This window comes from Oncorhynchus masou, chromosome 28, assembly GCF_036934945.1.
Source record: "Oncorhynchus masou masou isolate Uvic2021 chromosome 28, UVic_Omas_1.1, whole genome shotgun sequence".
NCBI classification, from domain to species: Eukaryota; Metazoa; Chordata; class Actinopteri; order Salmoniformes; family Salmonidae; genus Oncorhynchus; species Oncorhynchus masou.
In genome coordinates this window covers 9,518,002-9,540,061 of record NC_088239.1, presented here as the reverse complement: position 1 = coordinate 9,540,061, position 22,060 = coordinate 9,518,002, and the positions used below count along the sequence as shown (strand labels likewise).

Sequence of the window (22,060 nt, the reverse complement as noted above, 5' to 3'; positions counted from 1 at the left end):
CTTTCCTCATTGCTCCCTCTCCCCTCACTCTTTCCTCATTGCTCACTCTTTCCTCATTGCTCCCTCTCCTCACTCACTCTTTCCTCATCTCTCCCCTCACTCTTTCCTCATCTCTCCCCTCACTCTTTCCTCATCTCTCCCCTCACTCTTTCCTCATCTCTCCCCTCACTCTTTCCTCATTGCTCCCTCTCCCCTCACTCTTTCCTCATTGCTCCCTCTCCCCTCACTCTTTCCTCATTGCTCCCTCTCCCCTCACTCTTTCCTCATTGCTCCCTCTCCCCTCACTCTTTCCTCATTGCTCCCTCTCCCCTCACTCTTTCCTCATTGCTCCCTCTCCCCTCACTCTTTCCTCATTGCTCCCCTCACTCTTTCCTCATTGCTCCCCTCACTCTTTCCTCATTGCTCCCCTCACTCTTTCCTCATTGCTCCCCTCACTCTTTCCTCATCTCTCCCCTCACTCTTTCCTCATCTCTCCCCTCACTCTTTCCTCATCTCTCCCCTCACTCTTTCCTCATTGCTATCTCTCCCCTCACTCTTTCCTCATTGCTCCCTCTCCCCTCACTCTTTCCTCAGAAACTATTTATTGTTTCAACTGCGGATTGCCCCTTTTTTAATGTCAGTATTTGGAGCAAGTAAAGCTGATCCTAGATTTGAGCCTAAGGGCAACTTCCCCACCTGAGGTAATAAGTCAAGCGTTTCCAGAGATGTTGTCTGTCTGTCTGGTGTTTATGACTTCGGGAATACGGAGCCGTATTGAATGTGAAGAGGTCTGTAGACCGTCTATGTCAATGTAAATCATAGCTGGTCATTACTGGGAAGTGCACCGTGGCTCAGACACGGTCACGCCACCTGCCGACTATGAGTGTGCGTGGTTGATGAATTGCTCATGTTGCTAGGTTCAGCTACACCGACCTGTCAGCGTCACCATGGTGCATGTTCTCCCCTGACATCACTACACAGTTGTGCCCTCCTTTTCAGGGCACGTTCGTTCACATAGTTTTCAAGCTTTTATATTTTCTTGTTACCTATCAACTAAAGAAATCCATGTTTCTTGGCACAACTCAAGCTTTAGCCGAGACCCAGAGTGGTGGCTCTCCAGTCTCTTTTAGTTGAGTAAAAATCAGTGCAGTCAGGATTGTCCGTTCTTGTATGGAATCCCATGTATCCCATCACGATTTACATGAGGTGTCCTCTTGCATGTGAAAAGTTCCTCAGATTAGCGATGACATATCGGTCACGTTCCTTTCAAACCTGATTTTATATAACGGGGACTTTCCACTTTTTAGTGTTCAGAAATGTTTTCATGTCTACAATAACACCCTTCAGTAACATGTAGCTGTAGAGCAGCCTTCAGTAACATGTAGGTGTATAGCAGCCTTCAGTAACATGTAGGTGTATAGCAGCCTTCAGTAACATGTAGCTGTATAGCAGCCTTCAGTAACATGTAGCTGTATAGCAGCCTTCAGTAACATGTAGCTGTATAGCAGCCTTCAGTAACATGTAGCTGTATAGCAGCCTTCAGTAACATGTAGCTGTATAGCAGCCTTCAGTAACATGTAGCTGTATAGCAGCCTTCAGTAACATGTAGGTGTATAGCAGCCTTCAGTAACATGTAGCTGTATAGCAGCCTTCAGTAACATGTAGCTGTATAGCAGCCTTCAGTAACATGTAGGTGTATAGCAGCCTTCAGTAACATGTAGGTGTATAGCAGCCTTCAGTAACATGTAGGTGTATAGCAGCCTTCAGTAACATGTAGGTGTATAGCAGCCTTCAGTAACATGTAGCTGTATAGCAGCCTTCAGTAACATGTAGCTGTATAGCAGCCTTCAGTAACATATAGCTATATAGCAGCCTTCAGTAACATGTAGCTATATAGCAGCCTTCAGTAACATGTAGGTGTATAGCAGCCTTCAGTAACATGTAGGTGTATAGCAGCCTTCAGTAACATGTAGCTGTATAGCAGCCTTCAGTAACATGTAGGCGTAGAGCAGCCTTCAGTAACATGTAGCTATATAGCAGCCTTCAGTAACATGTAGCTATATAGCAGCCTTCAGTAACATGTAGCTATATAGCAGCCTTCAGTAACATGTAGCTATATAGCAGCCTTCAGTAACATGTAGCTATATAGCAGCCTTCAGTAACATGTAGGCGTAGAGCAGCCTTCAGTAACATGTAGGCGTAGAGCAGCCTTCAGTAACATGTAGCTGTATAGCAGCCTTCAGTAACATGTAGGCGTATAGCAGCCTTCAGTAACATGTAGGCGTAGAGCAGCCTTCAGTAACATGTAGGCGTAGAGCAGCCTTCAGTAACATGTAGGCGTAGAGCAGCCTTCAGTAACATGTAGGCGTAGAGCAGCCTTCAGTAACATGTAGGCGTAGAGCAGCCTTCAGTAACATGTAGGCGTAGAGCAGCCTTCAGTAACATGTAGGCGTAGAGCAGCCTTCAGTAACATGTAGGCGTAGAGCAGCCTTCAGTAACATGTAGGCGTAGAGCAGCCTTCAGTAACATGTAGGCGTAGAGCAGCCTTCAGTAACATGTAGGCGTAGAGCAGCCTTCAGTAACATGTAGGCGTAGAGCAGCCTTCAGTAACATGTAGGCGTAGAGCAGCCTTCAGTAACATGTAGGCGTAGAGCAGCCTTCAGTAACATGTAGGCGTAGAGCAGCCTTCAGTAACATGTAGGCGTAGAGCAGCCTTCAGTAACATGTAGGCGTAGAGCAGCCTTCAGTAACATGTAGGCGTAGAGCAGCCTTCAGTAACATGTAGGCGTAGAGCAGCCTTCAGTAACATGTAGGCGTAGAGCAGCCTTCAGTAACATGTAGGCGTAGAGCAGCCTTCAGTAACATGTAGGCGTAGAGCAGCCTTCAGTAACATGTAGGCGTAGAGCAGCCTTCAGTAACATGTAGGCGTAGAGCAGCCTTCAGTAACATGTAGGCGTAGAGCAGCCTTCAGTAACATGTAGGCGTATAGCAGCCTTCAGTAACATGTAGGCGTATAGCAGCCTTCAGTAACATGTAGGCGTATAGCAGCCTTCAGTAACATGTAGGCGTATAGCAGCCTTCAGTAACATGTAGGCGTATAGCAGCCTTCAGTAACATGTAGCTGTATAGCAGCCTTCAGTAACATGTAGCTATATAGCAGCCTTCAGTAACATGTAGCTGTATAGCAGCCTTCAGTAACATGTAGCTGTATAGCAGCCTTCAGTAACATGTAGCTGTATAGCAGCCTTCAGTAACATGTAGGCGTAGAGCAGCCTTCAGTAACATGTAGCTATATAGCAGCCTTCAGTAACATGTAGGTGTATAGCAGCCTTCAGTAACATGTAGCTGTATAGCAGCCTTCAGTAACATGTAGGTGTATAGCAGCCTTCAGTAACATGTAGCTGTATAGCAGCCTTCAGTAACATGTAGGCGTATAGCAGCCTTCAGTAACATGTAGCTATATAGCAGCCTTCAGTAACATGTAGGCGTAGAGCAGCCTTCAGTAACATGTAGGCGTAGAGCAGCCTTCAGTAACATGTAGGCGTAGAGCAGCCTTCAGTAAGCCCTGGTAATTGCTGTGGAAAGGAAGCTTCTCGTTTTCTAAGTGCTTTTCAACATAGACAGTCATTTTCTCTGCATAAAGCTTTTCGCCGTAGGAAGAAGTTGGGTGAAACGATCTGTTAGTGTACCCTTGTCTCTCGCTCTCGGTCTCTCTGTCAGATTGTAAAACCTGTCACGAAGCTTTGTACAGTACCTGATTTTAAGATTCCAAACAAGGTGTCTACCCCTGATGTCGTGCTTTGATAAGAGATAACAACGTCCAATTTGACAACAGGACGCTGTATCACCAACAGCCATTTTGAAAGCAGGTCGCCAACAAAGCCTGAATGCCCTCTTTTTTTAGCAACAAAGCAGCATTGGGACATTTAACTTCTTCTCCCCTCACTCTTTCCTCATTGCTCCCCTCTCCCCTCACTCTTTCCTCATTGCTCCCCTCTCCCCTCACTCTTTCCTCATTGCTCCCCTCTCCCCTCACTCTTTCCTCATTGCTCCCTCTCCCCTCACTCTTTCCTCATTGCTCCCTCTCCCCTCACTCTTTCCTCATTGCTCACTCTTTCCTCATTGCTCCCTCTCCCCTCACTCTTTCCTCATCTCTCCCCTCACTCTTTCCTCATCTCTCCCCTCACTCTTTCCTCATCTCTCCCCTCACTCTTTCCTCATCTCTCCCCTCACTCTTTCCTCATTGCTCCCTCTCCCCTCACTCTTTCCTCATTGCTCCCTCTCCCCTCACTCTTTCCTCATTGCTCCCTCTCCCCTCACTCTTTCCTCATTGCTCCCTCTCCCCTCACTCTTTCCTCATTGCTCCCTCTCCCCTCACTCTTTCCTCATTGCTCCCTCCCCTCACTCTTTCCTCATTGCTCCCTCTCCCCTCCTCTTTCCTCACTCTCTTCACCTTTCCTCATCTCTCCCCTCACTCTTTCCTCATCTCTCCCCTCACTCTTTCCTCATTGCTCCCTCTCCCCTCACTCTTTCCTCATTGCTCCCTCTCCCCTCACTCTTTCCTCATTGCTCCCTCTCCCCTCACTCTTTCCTCATTGCTCCCTCTCCCCTCACTCTTTCCTCATTGCTCCCTCTCCCCTCACTCTTTCCTCATTCTTTCCTCATTGCTCCCCCCCTCTTTCCTCATTTCCTCTCCTCATCTCTTTCCTCATCTTCCCATCCTCACTCTTTCCTCATCTCTCCCCTCCTCTTTTCATCCTCATCTCTCCCCTCACTCTTTCCTCATCTCTCCCCTCCCTCACTCTCCCCTCACTCTTTCCTCATCTCTCCCCTCACTCTTTCCTCATCTCTCCCCTCACTCTTTCCTCATCATCTCTCACTCTTTCCTCATCTCTCCCCTCACTTTCCTCATCTCTCCCCTCACTCTTTCCTCATCTCTCCCCTCACTCTTTCCTCATCGCTCTCCCCTCACCTTTCCTCATCGCTCCCTCTCCCCTCACTCTTTCCCTCACTCACTCTTTCCTCATTGCTCCCTCTCCCCTCACTCTTTCCTCATTGCTCCCTCTCCCCTCACTCTTTCCTCATTGCCCTCTCCCCTCACTCTTTCCTCATCGCTCCCTCTCCCCTCACTCTTTCCTCATCGCTCCCTCTCCCCTCACTCTTTCCTCATCGCTCCCCTCTCCCCTCACTCTTTCCTCATCGCTCCCCTCTCCCCTCACTCTTTCCTCATTGCTCCCTCTCCCCTCACTCTTTCCTCATTGCTCCCTCTCCCCTCACTCTTTCCTCATCGCTCCCTCTCCCCTCACTCTTTCCTCATCGCTCCCTCTCCCCTCACTCTTTCCTCATTGCTCCCCTCTCCCCTCACTCTTTCCTCATTGCTCCCCTCTCCCCTCACTCTTTCCTCATTGCTCCCCTCCCCTCACTCTTTCCTCACTGCTCCCCTCTCCTCACTCTTTCCTTCGCTCCCCTCACTCTTTCCTCATTGCTCCCTCTCCCTCACTCTTTCCTCATTGCTCCCTCTCCCCTCACTCTTTCCTCATCTCCCCTCACTCTTTCCTCTCTCCCCTCACTCTTTCCTCATTGCTCCCTCTCCCCTCACTCTTTCCTCATTGCTCCCCTCTCCCCTCACTCTTTCCTCATCTCTCCCCTCACTCTTTCCTCATGCTCCCTCTCCCTCACTCTTTCCTCATTGCTCCCCTCTCCCCTCACTCTTTCCTCATCGTGCTCCCTCTCCCCTCACTCTTTCCTCATCCTCACTCTTTCCCCTCACTCTTTCCTCATCTTTCCCTCTCCCCTCACTTCCTCTCTCTTTTCCCATTGTTCCCTCCCCTCACTCTTTCCTCTCCCTCTCCCCTCACTCTTTCCTCATTGCTCCCTCTCCCCTCACTCTTTCCTCTCTCCCTCACTCTTTCCTCATTGCTCCCTCTCCCCTCACTCTTTCCTCATTGCTCCCTCTCCCTCACTCTTTCCTCATGCTCCCTCTCCCTCACTCTTTCCTCATTGCTCCCTCTCCCCTCACTCTTTCCTCTTTCCTCACTCTTTCCTCATTGCTCCCTCTCCCCTCACTCTTTCCTCATCTCCCTCCCCTCACTCTTTCCTCATTCGCTCCCCTCACTCTTTCCTCATCCCTCTCCCCTCACTCTTTCCTCATTGCTCCCTCTCCCCTCACTCTTTCCTCATTGCTCCCCTCTCCCCTCACTCTTTCCTCATCCCCTCTCCCCTCACTCTTTCCTCATTGCTCCCTCTCCCTCACTCTTTCCTCATTGCTCCCCTCCTCACTCTTTCCTCATTGCTCCCTCTCCCCTCACTCTTTCCTCATTGCTCCCTCTCCCCTCACTCTTTCCTCATCGCTCCCTCTCCCCTCACTCTTTCCTCATCGCTTTCCCCTCTCCCCTCACTCTTTCCTCATCGCTCCCCTCCCCTTTCACTCTTTCCTCACTCTTTCCTCATCTCCCCTCACTCTTTCCTCACTCTTTCCTCATCTCTCCCCTCACTCTTTCCTCATTGCTCCCCTCACTCTTTCCTCCCTCTCCCCTCACTCTTTCCTCCTCTCTCCCTCACTCTTTCCTCTCTCCCCTCACTCTTTCCTCATTGCTCCCCTCTCCCCTCACTCTTTCCTCATTTCCCTCCCCTCCTCTTTCCTCATCTGCTCCCCTCACTCTTTCCTCATCACTCTTTCCTCCCTCTCCCCTCACTCTTTCCTCATCTCTCCTCCCTCACTCTTTCCTTTCCTTTCCTCCCCTCTCCCCTCACTCTTTCCTCATCGCTTTCCCTCTCCCCTCACTCTTTCCTCATTGCTCCCCCTCACTCTTTCCTCATCGCTCCCTCTCCCCTCACTCTTTCCTCATTCGCTCCCTCACTCCCTCTCCCCTCACTCTTTCCTCATCGCTCCCTCTCCCTCACTCTTTCCTCATTGCTCCCTCTCCCCTCACTCTTTCCTCATTGCTCCCTCTCCCCTCACTCTTTCCTCATTGCGCCCTCTCCCCTCACTCTTTCCTCATTGCTCCCCTCACTCTTTCCTCATTGCTCCCCTCTCCCCTCACTCTTTCCTCATTGCTCCCTCTCCCCTCACTCTTTCCTCATCGCTCCCCTCTCCCCTCACTCTTTCCTCATTGCTCCCTCTCCCCTCACTCTTTCCTCATTGCTCCCCTCTCCCCTCACTCTTTCCTCATCGCTCCCTCTCCCCTCACTCATTTTCCCCTCATCCTCATTGCTCCCTCTCCCCTCACTCTTTCCTCATCCTCTCCCCTCACTCTTTCCTCATTCGCTCCCCTCACTCTTTCCTCATTGCTCCCTCTCCCCTCACTCTTTCCTCATTCCTCTCCCTCTCCCCTCACTCTTTCCTCATTCGCTCCCTCTCCCCTCACTCTTTCCTCATTGCTCCCTCTCTCACTCTTTCCTCATTGCTCCCTCTCCCCTCACTCTTTCCTCGCATTGCTCCCTCTCCCCTCACTCTTTCCTCATCGCTCCCCTCTCCCCTCACTCTTTCCTCATCGCTCCCCTCACTCTTTCCTCATCGCTCCCCTCACTCTTTCCTCATTGCTCCCCTCTCCCCTCACTCTTTCCTCATTGCTCCCTCCCCTCACTCTTTCCTCATTGCCCCTCTCCCCTCACTCTTTCCTCATTGCTCCCTCTCCCCTCACTCTTTCCTCATTGCTCCCCTCTCCCCTCACTCTTTCCTCATCGCTCCCCTCACTCTTTCCTCATTGCTCCCTCTCCCCTCACTCTTTCCTCATTGCTCCCTCTCCCCTCACTCTTTCCTCATTGCTCCCCTCTCCCCTCACTCTTTCCTCATTGCTCCCTCTCCCCTCACTCTTTCCTCATTGCTCCCTCTCCCCTCACTCTTTCCTCATTGCTCCCTCTCCCCTCACTCTTTCCTCATTCGCTCCCTCTCCCCTCACTCTTTCCTCATTGCTCCCTCTCCCCTCACTCTTTCCTCATTCCCTCTCCCCTCACTCTTTCCTCATTGCTCCCTCTCCCCTCACTCTTTCCTCATTGCTCCCTCTCCCCTCACTCTTTCCTCATTGCTCCCCTCTCCCCTCACTCTTTCCTCATTGCTCCCTCTCCCCTCACTCTTTCCTCATTGCTCCCTCTCCCCTCACTCTTTCCTCATTGCTCCCCCCCTCTTTCCTCATTGCTCCCTCTCCCCTCACTCTTTCCTCATTGCTCCCCTCACTCTTTCCTCATTGCTCCCCTCACTCTTTCCTCATTGCTCCTCTCCCCCTCACTCTTACCTCATTGCTCCCCTCTCCCCTCACTCTTTCCTCATTGCTCCCTCTCCCCTCACTCTTTCCTCATTGCTCCCCTCTCCCCTCACTCTTTCCTCATTGCTCCCCTCTCCCCTCACTCTTTCCTCATCGCTCCCCTCTCCCCTCCCCCTCCTGGCAGCCTCTTCCTTTGTCAATCGATGGATGTTTTGAAAATGACTTTGTTCCACTTTGTAACTGCAGAAGAGAGGGAGCGAAGGAGCTATGGAGAGAGGGAACGAGGGAATGAGAGGGAACGAGGGAATGAGAGGGAACGAGGGAATGAGAGGGAACGAGGGAATGAGAGGGAACGAGGGAATGAGAGGGAACGAGGGAATGAGAGGGAACGAGGGAATGAGAGGGAACGAGGGGGAGAGGGAACGAGGGGGAGAGGGAACGAGGGAATGAGAGGGAACGAGGGAATGAGAGGGAACGAGGGAATGAGAGGGAACGAGGGGGAGAGGGAACGAGGGGGAGAGGGAACGAGGGGGAGAGGGAACGAGGGGGAGAGGGAACGAGGGAGAGAGGGAACGAGGGGGAGAGGGAACAAAGGAGAGAGGGAATGAGGGGGAGAGGGAACAAAGGGGAGAGGGAATGAGGGGGAATGGTTGGAATATCACAACTCGGTGGGATCTGGCGACCTCTGGCTGTCTGACATTGATTAGTCTTCTGAGCTTAAGGATGAGTAATTCATTGAGGTTGTTCACCGGATGAACGGTAGTTGTATTTGGTTATTGTAAACGACTCTCTATAGTTTCTCCACATTCAGCTGAATGCATTTAAAATCGGGCATGCTAATGTCATTGTAATTCGGCATGTAGGTTCAGTGATCATAGCTCAGTGGCACTTCCTGGAATACAGACACATATTATCACAGTCTCCTAAAACTCTCATAACACCGCTCACACAGAGCATCAAAACCCATTCAGCATGAACAAGGTCAGAGGAAATAAAACAATTGCTGAGTTTACCAAGACTTCATTCCTGTTGAATCACAGTTTCTTCTGCTCCTTGTTCATCAGAGAAGCATTGAGAGGCAACCGCCTCCTTTGGACCCAGAATGGAGTGATAGGTTCTGATGCTGTGACACGACTTCCTGTGGTCTGCGCAGAGATGTGATTTGTATTCAGAGGGAGGGGCTGTGTGTTCTGGGCAGAGATGTGATTTGTATTCAGAGGGAGGGGCTGTGTGTTCTGGGCAGAGATGTGATTTGTATTCAGAGGGAGGGGCTGTGTGTTCTGGGCAGAGATGTGATTTGTATTCAGAGGGAGGGGCTGTGTGTTCTGGGCACCGATGTGATTTGTATTCAGAGGGAGGGGCTGTGTGTTCTGGGCAGAGATGTGATTTGTATTCAGAGGGAGTGGTAGTGTGGTCTGGGCAGAGATGTGATTTGTATTCAGAGGAAGTGGTAGTGTGGTCTGTGTGGCGCAGTAAAAGCCAGGCTATTGATATTGATCCCTGTGGGTTGGGGAGGGTTGAGGAGGAGAGGGTTGGGTTGGGGAAAGAGGAGCCCAGTTAAATATGTGTACAGATTAATTTTTTTAATCAGAAAATGTAAATGGTGGATGATGTCACTTGTTTGGTCTGATCTCTGCTTACCTAATGTATTCATCAATGAGACTGGAATGTTCAGGGTCTTCAGAAACCTTATCCAGTCAAGGTTCTCCAGCATCATCTGGCGAGGGTGTAGATGGCAGGGGTGTAGATGGTGGCGGCGGGCGTTTTGATGGTGGCGGCGGGGCTGTTGATGGCGAGGGTGTAGATCGCGTGGCTGTAAATGGTGAGGGTGTAGATGGCGGCGACAGGGCTGTAGATGGTGAGGTGTAGGTGACGGGGCATAGATGGCGAGGTGTAGATGGCGTGGCTGTAAATAGCGAGGGTGTAGATGGCGGCAACAGGGCTGTAGATGGCGAGGTGTAGGTGACGGGGCATAGATGGCGAGGTGTAGATAGTGGGGGTGTAAATGGCGGGGGTGTAGATGGTGGGGGTGTAGATGGCAGCGGTGGGGGTGTAGATGGCGGGGGTGTAGATGTTGGTGGTGTAGATGGTGGTGGTGTAGATGGTAGATGGCGGGGGTGTAGATGGCGAGGGTGTAGGTGGCAGCGCACTGGCTCAGCGTTTTGTGTCTTTGTGCCACCTCTGTGCAAAGGATTCTGGGAGCCCTGACAGACTTGTTGGCCACAGGAGGAATCACTTTTATAAGTGGGGCTGACGTGCGGAGGGCCGTGTGTACGCACACACACACACACACACACACACACACACACACACACACACACACACACACACACACACACACACACACACACACACACACACGTACAATGAGCTTAACTCCTTGTTTTAGTTGTAATCTACGGTGTAGTGTGATCCATCTCTTTAGGAGCATGTTCACTTCCTGTCTCTTCTGGACTGCATCATCCCCATCATAATTGTATTTTAATGTCTGTTGTGACAAGGACTCTGTCCATTCTTCTGTGTTTTTATTGATTGGGCTTTGAGGTCTCCTCGTGTGTGTGTGTGTGTTTTATTTTCTCCTTTTGTTTTTCTTTTTCAGGGAGAAGGAGAGGGAGGAAAACCCAGAGGCGGAGTTCAGTGAGACCTGGCTGTTCTTCGGTTGTCGCCATAGAGACCGAGACTTCCTGTTTAGGTGAGTGTCATTTTGACCAAAACGTTGGGTCTTTCCAAAATGGCACCCCATTCCCTATGTTGTACCCGACTCCTGACCTGGGCCTGCATAGGGTGTCTGGTCGTAGTCCACTGTATAGGGAGTATGATGCCATTTCGGAAGCACCCATGTATTCCCAAAGTGAAGCACCCAAATGGGTGAACTCTGACTTTTCCTCCAATCAGAGTGCAGAGTGAGCAGAGTGTCGAAGGCGTCCTACAGGGATGCTGGCTCATGTTGACTCCAATGCTTCCCACATTTGTGTCACGTTGGTTGGATGTTCTTTGGGTGGTGGACCCTTCTTGATACACACGAGAACCCGTTGAGTGTGAAAAACAGTGTTGCAGTTCTTGACACACCAATGCACCTGACACCAACTACTATACCCTGTTCAAAGGCACTTAAACCCTTTGTTTTGCTCATTCACCCTCGGAATGGAGCACATATACACAGTACATATCTCAAGGCTTAAAAATCCTTCTTTAACCTGTGTCCTCCCCTTCATCTACACTGATTTCAAGTGATTTTAACAGGTGACAATAAGGGGTCATAGCTTTCACCTGGATAATGTTTTCAAATTGTATTTATCTCACCTTTTATTTAATGAGGCAAGTCCGTTAAGAACAAATTCTTATTTACGATGACGGCCTGCCCCAGCCAAAACCGGATGACGCTGGGCCAATTGTGCGCCGCCCTATGGGACTCCCGATCACGGCCGGTTGTGATACAGCCTGGAATCGAGCCAGGGTCTGTAGTGACTCCTCTAGCACTGAGATGCAGTGCCTTAAACCGCTGCACCACTCGGTAGCGCAAGTTCACCTGGTCAGTCTGTCATGGAAAGAGCAGGTGTTCCTAATGTTTTGTCTGCTCAGTGTCCGTATGCCATTCAGCAATTCCAATACAGAAGACTTGAATACATTTTGTATTTCAAATCAAACTTAACTTACTTAACTGAGATTAATGCAGAACGTCGAAACAATCACCTTAAATTACTTGTAGCACTACAAGGCCAGTGCACCAATCAAAGCATTGCATTCTTAGTAGATGAATTTGTCCCGGAAATCATGAAAGAACAGATCAAAGAATTATCCGCCTGTAAATGATTTTATTTATTTGGTTTTCTGGTTTTTGTGAAAATGTTGCGTGCTAAATGATACGCTAAATGCTAAGCTAGCTAGCAATACTCTTACACAAATGCTTGATTTGCTATGGTTCAAAAGCATATTTTGAAAATCTGAGATGACAGTGTTGCTAAGAAAAGGCTAAGCTTGAGAGCAGGCATATTTATTTCATTTCATTTGCGATTTTCAGAAATCGTTAACGTTGCGTTATGGTAATGAGCCTGAGGCTGTATTTACGATCCCGGATACGGGATGGGTAGTATCAAGAGGTTTAACATTGCTACACAATGTTCTCCTTAAAAAGCCCTAATCAACCCCAAAACTTAACATATGTGTTAGAGGGTGACACCAATCTGACCTACAGTCAGATACTCAGACCCCCTAATGTTTGCCGTTTCCACCCGTTTTCTCCCTTACCTTCCTTATGATTCCCTCCCTTTTTTCTCTCTCTTATCTCTCTTTTCATGGATTGTGATTTCGGTGCTGAGGGAAAGGGGGTTTGCTCAGCTCTTGTTAAGGACCAGATTGGCACCACCAGACCAGGGCTGTTTTCTCTGTCAATACGTACCAGGGTTTGACTGAGAGCTGAGAGGCCAGACAGAAGAGCTCAGCTCAGTGGGGTCTGAGTGGACCCCAGGTACCAGGATGTTAACCTTTCAAACAGGAATCAAAGTCTCATTGTATTGGCTGACATTCAACAGAGAAGGGAGGGAAGGACAGAAAAGGGAGAAAGGAGGAGAAATGGGAAATGCCAATATGAAAGTCTCTTATCTAGAGAAAATGTTTTTTCTCTGTTAGTTAGTATCTGTCCCCTGGACGTTTCTGTTAGACGTGGCTCCTTTCCCCTGGACATTTCTGTTAGACGTGGCTCCTTTCCCCTGGACGTTTCTTTTAGTTAGTATCTTTCCCCTGGACGTTTCTGTTAGTTAGTATCTTTCCCCTGGACGTTTCTGTTAGTTAGTATCTTTCTCCTGGACGTTTCTGTTAGTTAGTATCTTTCTCCTGGACGTTTCTGTTAGACGTGACTCCTTTCCCCTGGACGTTTCTGTTAGACGTGACTCCTTTCCCCTGGACGTTTCTGTTAGTTAGTATCTTTCTCCTGGACGTTTCTGTTAGTTAGTATCTGTCCCCTGGACGTTTCTGTTAGACGTGACTCCTTTCCCCTGGACGTTTCTGTTAGACGTGACTCCTTTCCCCTGGACGTTTCTGTTAGACGTGACTCCTTTCCCCTGGACGTTTCTGTTAGACGTGACTCCTTTCCCCTGGACGTTTCTGTTAGACGTGACTCCTTTCCCCTGGACGTTTCTGTTAGACGTGACTCCTTTCCCCTGGACGTTTCTGTTAGACGTGACTCCTTTCCCCTGGACGTTTCTGTTAGACGTGACTCCTTTCCCCTGGACGTTTCTGTTAGACGTGACTCCTTTCCCCTGGACGTTTCTGTTAGACGTGACTCCTTTCCCCTGGACGTTTCTGTTAGACGTGACTCCTTTCCCCTGGACGTTTCTGTTAGTTAGTATCTTTTCCCTGGACGTTTCTGTTAGACGTGACATGTTTCTGTTAGACGTGACACCTTTTAAGGGGGTGTGTTATTCATGTTGTTCTTTGATCACCAGGAAGTGAACCCTCATCGCTGCTCTTTTTGATTCTGTCTGTGACCTCTTCCTCCCCTCTTCCTGTTTTCTCTCTTGTTTTTCTGGTGTATAACATGCTTGGTAAACTAGGGATTTGTTTGCAGCTGTCAGAGGTAAAAGAGAATTGTTTATACTGAGTCATCCAGATGAATAAATGTCATAAGATAAACATGGTGATGTTGTTGCATCAATGTGTGACATTCAACCCGGTGAAGGACAAAAAGAGCGAGAGAAATGTACAGTAAACACAATGTCTCCTTCGCTCACCTCCCCTGCAGTATTTACTGCATTTATTCTCATTCCTGTCATGGCCTTCATATTTTATTAAAACTAGTTCTAAAAGTTCTCCCTGCTACTGCAAAACATTATGTGAATACCTTCACCCAAGTTCCCTCTGATTCCAGACAACATCCCATATGTCTCTGTCTGTCTGTCCGCCGGTCCATCCTGTCAACCTTGGGTAAGGTTCTTCACTGGCCCAGAAAACAGTCAACTTTATCGTGCTGTTGCTATATACACAAGGCCCTGTTAAACATCGAGGCGGAATACACAAACAAGCAAGTAATGGACACAGACACACAGACAAGGTTGCAGCAAGGCTGGGTGGATTGATTGTGAAAAAAAAATATGGTTATCAGAGGGACTCAACCTTATGAAGTCTATATTTGTCCATTTCTCTTGCGCTGAATAAGGTGCATCGGCGTGTGTTTATGCGTAGGCTTCTACACCGCTTGGATGGATATTATTATTATTATTATTATTTTGGAAATGAAAAACAGTGACATGGTGAAATATGTGTGTAAAATAACTCTCATTAAAGCTACAGTGTGTAAAATAACTCATCGTCTCTCTCGCTCTCTCCTTCTCTCAGAGAGGAGCTGCAGGGGTTTGTGGCCAGTGGAACCCTCACCCATCTGAAAGTGTCTTTCTCACGGAACACTCCGGAGGGAACAGAAACACAGACCGAGACGGGACCCAGATACGTCCAACACAACCTGCTCAGCCATGCCAAAGACATCGTCAACCTCCTCCTCAAGGAGAATGGATACCTCTATGTCTGCGGGTGAGCTCACCTTTGATGATGTCAATAGGGAAACAATGGAACAATATGGTTGATGGAGATCATTATCTTAGTAGATGTGGATCACTGGTTTTACTGTTTGCCTTTTGCTCACACAGTGATGCTAAGAACATGGCTAAAGATGTAAACGACACCCTGATAGAGATGGTATCAGCAGAGCTTCAGCTGGATAAACTGGACGCCATGAAAAGACTGGCCGGACTCAGGGAGGAGAAACGTTATCTTCAGGACATCTGGAGCTGAAAGTATTCACACCCCTTAACTTTTTCAACTTTTTTTTTGTGTTACAAGTTGGGATTGAAATGTATGTAATTGTCAGGCCAGCATCCCGGAGTCGCCTCTTCACTTTTGACGTTGAGACTGGTGTTTTGCAGGTACTATTTAATGAAGCTGCCAGCTGAGGACTTGTGAGGTGTCTGTTTCTAAAACTAGACACTCTAATGTACTAGTTCTCTTGCTCAGTAGTGCTCCGGGGCCTCCCACTCCTCTTTCTATTCTGGTTAGCGCCAGTTTACGCTGTTCTGTGAAGGGAGTAGTACACAGTGTTGTACGAGGTCTTCAGTTTCTTGGCAATTTCTCACATGGAATAGCCCTCATTTCTCAGAACAAGAATAGACTGACAAGTTACAGAAGAAATGTATTTGTTTCTGGCCAGTTTGAGCCTGTAATCGAACCCACAAATGCTGATTCTCCATATACTCAGCTAGTCTAAAGAAGGCCAGTTGTATTGCTTATTTAAGCAGAACAACAGTTTTCAGCTGTGCTAACATAATTGCAAAAGGGTTTTCTGATGATCAATTAGCCTTTTTAAAATGATCAACTTGGATTAGCTAACACAACGTGCCATTGGAACACAGGAGTGATGGTTGCTGATAATGGGCCTCTGTACGCCTTTGTAGATATTCCATAAAAAAGTAGCCGTTTCCAGCTACAATAGTCATTAACAAATGCTTTTCTTTCAAAAACAAGGACATTTCTAAGTGAATTCATTTTCAATACATTACCAAACATTTCTAGAAACATGTTTTCACTTTGTCAATATGGGGTATTGTGTGTAGATGGGTGAGAAGAAAAATATATTTAATCCATTTTGAATTAAAGCTATAACAACAATGTGGAATAAGTCAAGGGGTATGAATACTTTCTGAAGGCACTGTATTTTATGTTGCAGACAGAAAAGGTCCATGTCGTTTTACTTGGCCATTCATTTCCATTCAGCAACACCTAAACTGACTATGGATTGGGTTGCATGCTGTTCGTCTTGCCTCACAGGACCAAAAACTGACTGCAGAAGATTTTGATTTTCAAACTTTCAAGTACTATAGTTGTTTTTATTGTAGTTTTATGCAATACTAACACGCTGCCTGTTATACTACTCACACACCTCTGTTTGACTCTGGAGTCCTGCCGTGTATTCACACCATGAGATCAGTACTGTCGCTATCCCTGGAAGACTTCTTGTCGACTTGAGATTATGGAAGAACACCAAGGTACACCAGAGACCATACTTTGTCTGTACAAGCTAAATGAAAGCTAGGTGAAACTGCCTTCAATCATGAGTTACCAAATGTTACACATTTCACATGCTTGTCTTACTGTGTACAAAATCCCAAAATACACTCACTCAAAAAGCTTGTATTTTATTATGGATTAGCTGCTGCCAAGGCAGAAGCTACTCTTCCTGAGGTCCAGCAACATTAAGGCAGTTCAAATTAAAGGCATTGCATTTCATAACACTTTTCACAACACATTAAGCGTGATTCCTCAGGCCACTACTCTACTACAAAACAAAATCTGTTTGTGTGTTATTGCGTATGTTCTTGTGTGTGCGCGTGTCTGCCTGTGTCTTCACATTTCCCGCAGTTCAATAAGGTGTACTTTTATAATAAAATACAAAAATCTGATTCTACTGCTTGCATCAGTTGTGGAGTAGAGTTCCCATGTAGTCATGGCTCTATGTAGTACTGTGTGCCTCCCACAGTCTGATTTTGACTTGGGGATTGTGAAGAGACCTTTGGTAGCATGTCTGGGTGTTAGCGCTGTGTGCTAGTAGTTTAAACAGACACCTCGGTGCATTCAGCATGTCTATGCCTCTCACAAATACAAGTATTGATGAAGTCCATCTCTCTTCCACTTTGATCCATGAGAGATTTAAATGCATATTATAAATGTTAGAAGCCGTGCTGCCCTGTTCTGAGCCAATTAAATTTTTCCGACGTCCCTCTTTCTGGCACCTGACCACACGACTTAACAGTAGTCGAGGTGCAACAAAACTATGGCCTGCAGAGCAGCACTTTATTATAGACAGACATCTCCCCATCTTAGCTACTGTTTTATCAACATGTTTTGACCATGACAATTGGTCACCTAAACCTGCACAATTTCCACATAATTTATTACAAGATTTAGTTGAGGTTCAGGGTTCAGTGAAGAATTTATACGATGCTTTTAGTTTTCTTTTTTATATTCAGGATGATCTTATTCCTTGCCACCCATTCTGAAACAAACTGCAGCTCTTTAAGTTTTGCAGTGATTTCACTCGCTGTAGTAGCTGAAGTGTATAGTGTTGAGTCATCCACATACATACAGTCGTGGCCAAAAGTTTTGAGAATGACACAAATATTAATTTTCACAAAGATTGCTGCCTCAGTTTGCATGATGGCAATTTGCTTATACTCCAGAATGTTATGAAGATTGATCCGATGAATTGCAATTAATTGCAAAGTCCCTCTTTGCCATGCAAATTAACTGAATCCCCCAAAAAACATTTCCACTGCATTTCAGCCCTGCCACAAAAGTACCAGCTGACATCATGTCAGTGATTCTCTCGTTAACACAGGTGTGAGTGTTGACAAGGCTGGAGGTCACTCTGTCATGCCGATTGAGTTTGAAATAACAGACTGGAAGCTTCAAAAGGAGGGTGGTGTTTGGAATCATTGTGCTTTGCACAAAAAGGGCTTCACAGGCAAGGATATTGCTGCCAGTAAGATTGCTCCAAAATCAACCATTTATCGGATCATCAAGAAGTTCAAGGAGAGCGGTTCAATTGTTGTGAAGAAGGCTTCAGTGTGCCCAAGAAAGTCCAGCAAGCGCCAGGACCGTCTCCTAAAGTTGATTCAGCTGCGGGATCGGGGCACCACCAGTACAGAGCTTGCTCAGGAATGGCAGCAGGCAGGTGTGAGTGCATCTGCACACACAGTGAGGCGAAGAGTTTTGGAGGGTGGCCTGGTGTCAAAAAGGGCAGCAAAGAAGCCACTTCTCTCCAGAAAAAAATATTAGGAACAGACTGATATTCTGCAAAAGGTACAGGGATTGGACTGCTGAGGACTGGGGTAAACAAATTTTCTCTGAGGAATCCCCTTTCCGATTGTTTGCGGCATCCGGAAAAAAGCTTGTCTGGAGAAGACAAGGTGAGCGCTACCATCAGTCCTGTGTCATGTCAACAGTAAAGCATCCTGAGACCATTCATGTGTGGGGTTGCTTCTTAGCCAAGGAGTGGGCTCACTCACAATTTTGCCTGAGAACACAGCCACGAATAAAGAATGGTACCAACACATCCTTCGAGAGCAACTTCTCCCAACCACCCAGGAACCGTTTGGTGACGAAAAATGCCTTTTCTAGCATGATGGAGCACCTTGCCATGAGGCAAAAGTGATAACTATGTGGCTCTGGGAACAAAACATCAATATTTTGGGTCTATAGCCACGAAACTCTCCAGACCTTAATCTCATTGAGAACTTGTGGTCAATCCTCAAGAGGCGGGTGGACAAACAAAAACCCACAAACTCCAAGCATTGGTTATGCAAGAATAGGCTGCCATCAGTCAGGATATGGCCCAGAAGTTAATTGACAGCATGTCATGGCGGATTGCAGAGGTCTTGAAAAAGAAGGGTCAACACTGCAAATATTGACTCTTTGCATCAATTTCATGTAATTGTCAATAAAAGCCTTTGACACTTATGAAATGCTTGTAATTATACTTCAGTATCCATAGTAACATCTGACAAAAATATCTAAAGGCACTGAAGCAGCAAACTTTGTGGAAATTAATATTTGTGTCATTCTCAAAACTTTTGGCAATGACTAGATGCACTGGCTTTAATCAAGTTAGTAAAAATTGAGAAAAGTAAGGGGCCTAGACAGCTGCCCTGGGGAATTCCTGATTCTTCCTGGATTATGTTGGAGAGGCTTCCATTAAAGAACACTCTCTGTGTTCTGTTAGACCGGCAACTCTTTATTCACAATATAGCAGGGGTATAAAGCCATAACACGTACGTTTTTCCATCAGGATACATCAATTTCTCTCAGCCAATCATCAGTCATTTGTGTAGGTGCCATGCTTGTTGAATGTCTTTCCCTATAAGCGTGTTGAAAGTCTGTTGTCAAGTTGTTTACAGTAAAATAGCATTGTATGTGGTCAAACACAATTTTTTCCAAAGGTTTACTAAGGGTTGTTAACAATGTGATTGGTTGTCTATTTGAGCCAGTAAAGGGGGGCTTTGCTCTTCTTCACTCGCAGAATTACTTTGGTTTCCCTCCATGCCTGAGGACACACACTTTCTAGCAGGCTTAGATTGAAGATATGGCAAATAGCAGTGGCAATATTGTCTGCTATTATCCTCAGTAATTTTCCATCCAAGTTGCCTGCTTGAAAGGTCTGATGTATTTCTGATGCTCACTGTATGATGATAATATTGTATGAAGATCTGGTGGGTGAAACTAATCTTGGCACGGGTACAAGACCAGATGAAACCTATTCAGAGAGAACAATCAAAGATAATGAGTTTTGATTGATCAGGGATGATTGTGTTTTAATTTAAGAATCATTTAATCGTTCAAGGTGACTTTCCTCACTAGATGAAGCTGTAGCAGGCTGTTAGTTAATTGAAGGATTTCCGCTATGGGCCTCCACCCAAGTTTCAAGTTTTATTAGTTGTATGTATGGGATAAGCATGGTATACATCCAACGAAATGTTTACTGCAGGTTCCTTCTCGACAATGCAACAAGAAGAAATAGAAATATATAAGAAATAGTCCACAAAAAAAATAATTATTAATCTTTATTTGAAAATGGTGTCATATTGAGACCGTCTCTTTTCCAAACGGGCTCTGCACAGTACCCATGCCAATGAAATACTAAATTACAAAACATGACAATAACAAATACAATCTTCACTTGGATCATTCCCCACTGTTTTAGATTCCCCAAAGTGCATTCAACCCTTTCCTCCCCAATTTCGTGGTATCCCAATTGATAGTTACCATCTTGTCTCATCACTGCAACTCCAATATGGAGTCAGGAGAGGCGAAGGTCGAGAGCCGTGTGTCCTCCGAAACACAACCACTCTACTTCTTGACACAATGCCCACTTAACCCGGAAGCCAGCTACACCAATGTGTTGGAGGAAACACTGTGCACCTGGCAACCGTGTCAGCGTGCACTGTGCCCAGCCTGCCAAACTAGTGCACGATGGGACAAGGACATCCCTGCCGGCCAAACCCTCCCCCAACCCGGATGATGCTGTGCCAATTGTGCACCGCACCATGGGCCTCCCGAGCCTGGATTCAAACCCAGAATCTCTAGTGGCACAGCTAGTACTGCGATGCAGTGCCTTAGACCATTGTGCCACTCGGGAGGCCCAACACATTCAAACCTGAGCCTCCCCTGCAACACATTCCACCCTGAGCTTTTCCTGCAAAACATTCCATCCTGATTCTCCAGCAGCACATTCAAGCCGGAACCTCCCTGCAACACATTCCATCCTGAGTTTCTCCTGCAACACATTCAAGCCTGAGCCTCTCCTGCAACACATTCAAGCCTGAGCCTCTCCTGCAACACATTCAAGCCTGAGCCTCCCCTGCAACATGTTCCACATATGTATAAAGCATAAAAACCCAAAGCAGCTCTCCCTAAGTCAAAAGCCACCCTTGGAACCTCCAGCACTAACTAATCTTGTGGTCTTGTATTGTGTTCTATTGTTGTGACCTTGACGAGGGTTGTCAGATACATCAGGAGTGCTTTGTAAATAAACAAAAGCAATGCTGCTCTCTTCTTACATACAGAGAGGCCCAACCCACCTTTTTGATGCAATACAAAAGGGTGAGTTATAAAATGATCACGAGTAAGAATCTAAGGGCAGAGTGGAAAACAGAATCTAGGGGTGTGGAATCTGTAGCTGATGTCTCTGTAATCTAAAACAGAGAAGTGGCAGAAAACTTCCTTTCTATTATCAAGAAGACAGACATGGTCTATTTATGCAAAATAATCACATTTTGATCTTCAATTTCTTTACCAGCTTAGTAACATGCGTTTTAAATGCCAATTCATCATCTAGCCAGATACCAAGATATTTATGAGAGGGAACTCGTTCAATTTGTCTTCCGTTCAGGCTAGTAATTTCAAGGTCACTTAAATCCAAGTTATGGGACCTAGGAAATAGCATGTGTTTCGTTTGCCTTAAGTACTAACTTAAGATCCAAGAAGTGTATTCTGTAGTGCCTGGAAATCAGACTGCAAATGGGAAAGGCTTGATTTACAGATGTAACAGTACTGTGTCATCAGCATAAAAACTTACTGGCAAGAAAAACCCTTTGGAATTACCTGGATTTGTGCATAAAGTGGTCATACAACTTGTTCTGATCTTCATCTAAGTCACAACAACAGACAAACACAGTCTGCTTAAACTAATAACACACAAACAATTATACATTTCTGTGTCTTTATTGAAGACACTGTGTAAAAATTCACAGTGCAGGGTGGGAAAAGTATGAGTATTTAATAAGTGGTTGATCCTACTTTGGCAGCAATCACCAAACATTTTCTGTAGTTGCGGATCAGACCTGAACCGTGGGCAGGAGGAATTTTGGACCATTCCTTTTTACAAAACTGTTCAGTTCAGCAATATTCTTTGGATGTCTGGTGTGAACGGCTCTCTTGAGGTCATGTCACAGCATCTCAATAGGGTTGAGGTCAGGACTGACTGGGCCACTCCAAAAGGCGTATTTTCTTCTGTTGAAGCCATTCTGTTGTTTACTTCTGTGTTTTGGGTTGTTGTCCTGTTGCATCATTGAACTTCTCTTGAGCTTCAATTGGCGGACAGATAGCCTAGCATTCTCCTGCAAAATGTCTTGATAAATTTGGGAATTCATTTTTCCGTCGATGATAGCAAGCTGTCCAGGCCCTGAGGCAGCTAAGCAGCCCCAAACCATGATTCTCCCTCCACCATACTTTACAGTTGGGATGAGGTTTTGATGTTGGTGTGCTGTGCCTTTTTTTCTCCACACATAGTGTTGTGTGTTCCTTCCAAACAACTCAACTTTAGTTTCACCTTTCCA

The 22,060-nt window shown here is 46.7% G+C and overlaps 1 protein-coding gene across 1 annotated transcript in view; it reads left to right on the top strand.

The window, feature by feature from the left end:
- Window positions 1-16,460, top strand: part of LOC135517139 (methionine synthase reductase-like) — a 42,453-nt gene extending 25,993 nt beyond the window's left edge. The window contains 3 exon segments of the mRNA XM_064941177.1: window positions 10,783-10,875; window positions 14,517-14,708; window positions 14,825-16,460. Coding sequence (XP_064797249.1) covers window positions 10,783-10,875; window positions 14,517-14,708; window positions 14,825-14,969 — 430 coding nt within the window. The 3' untranslated portion in view covers window positions 14,970-16,460.
- The last annotated feature ends 5,600 nt before the right edge of the window (window positions 16,461-22,060 follow it).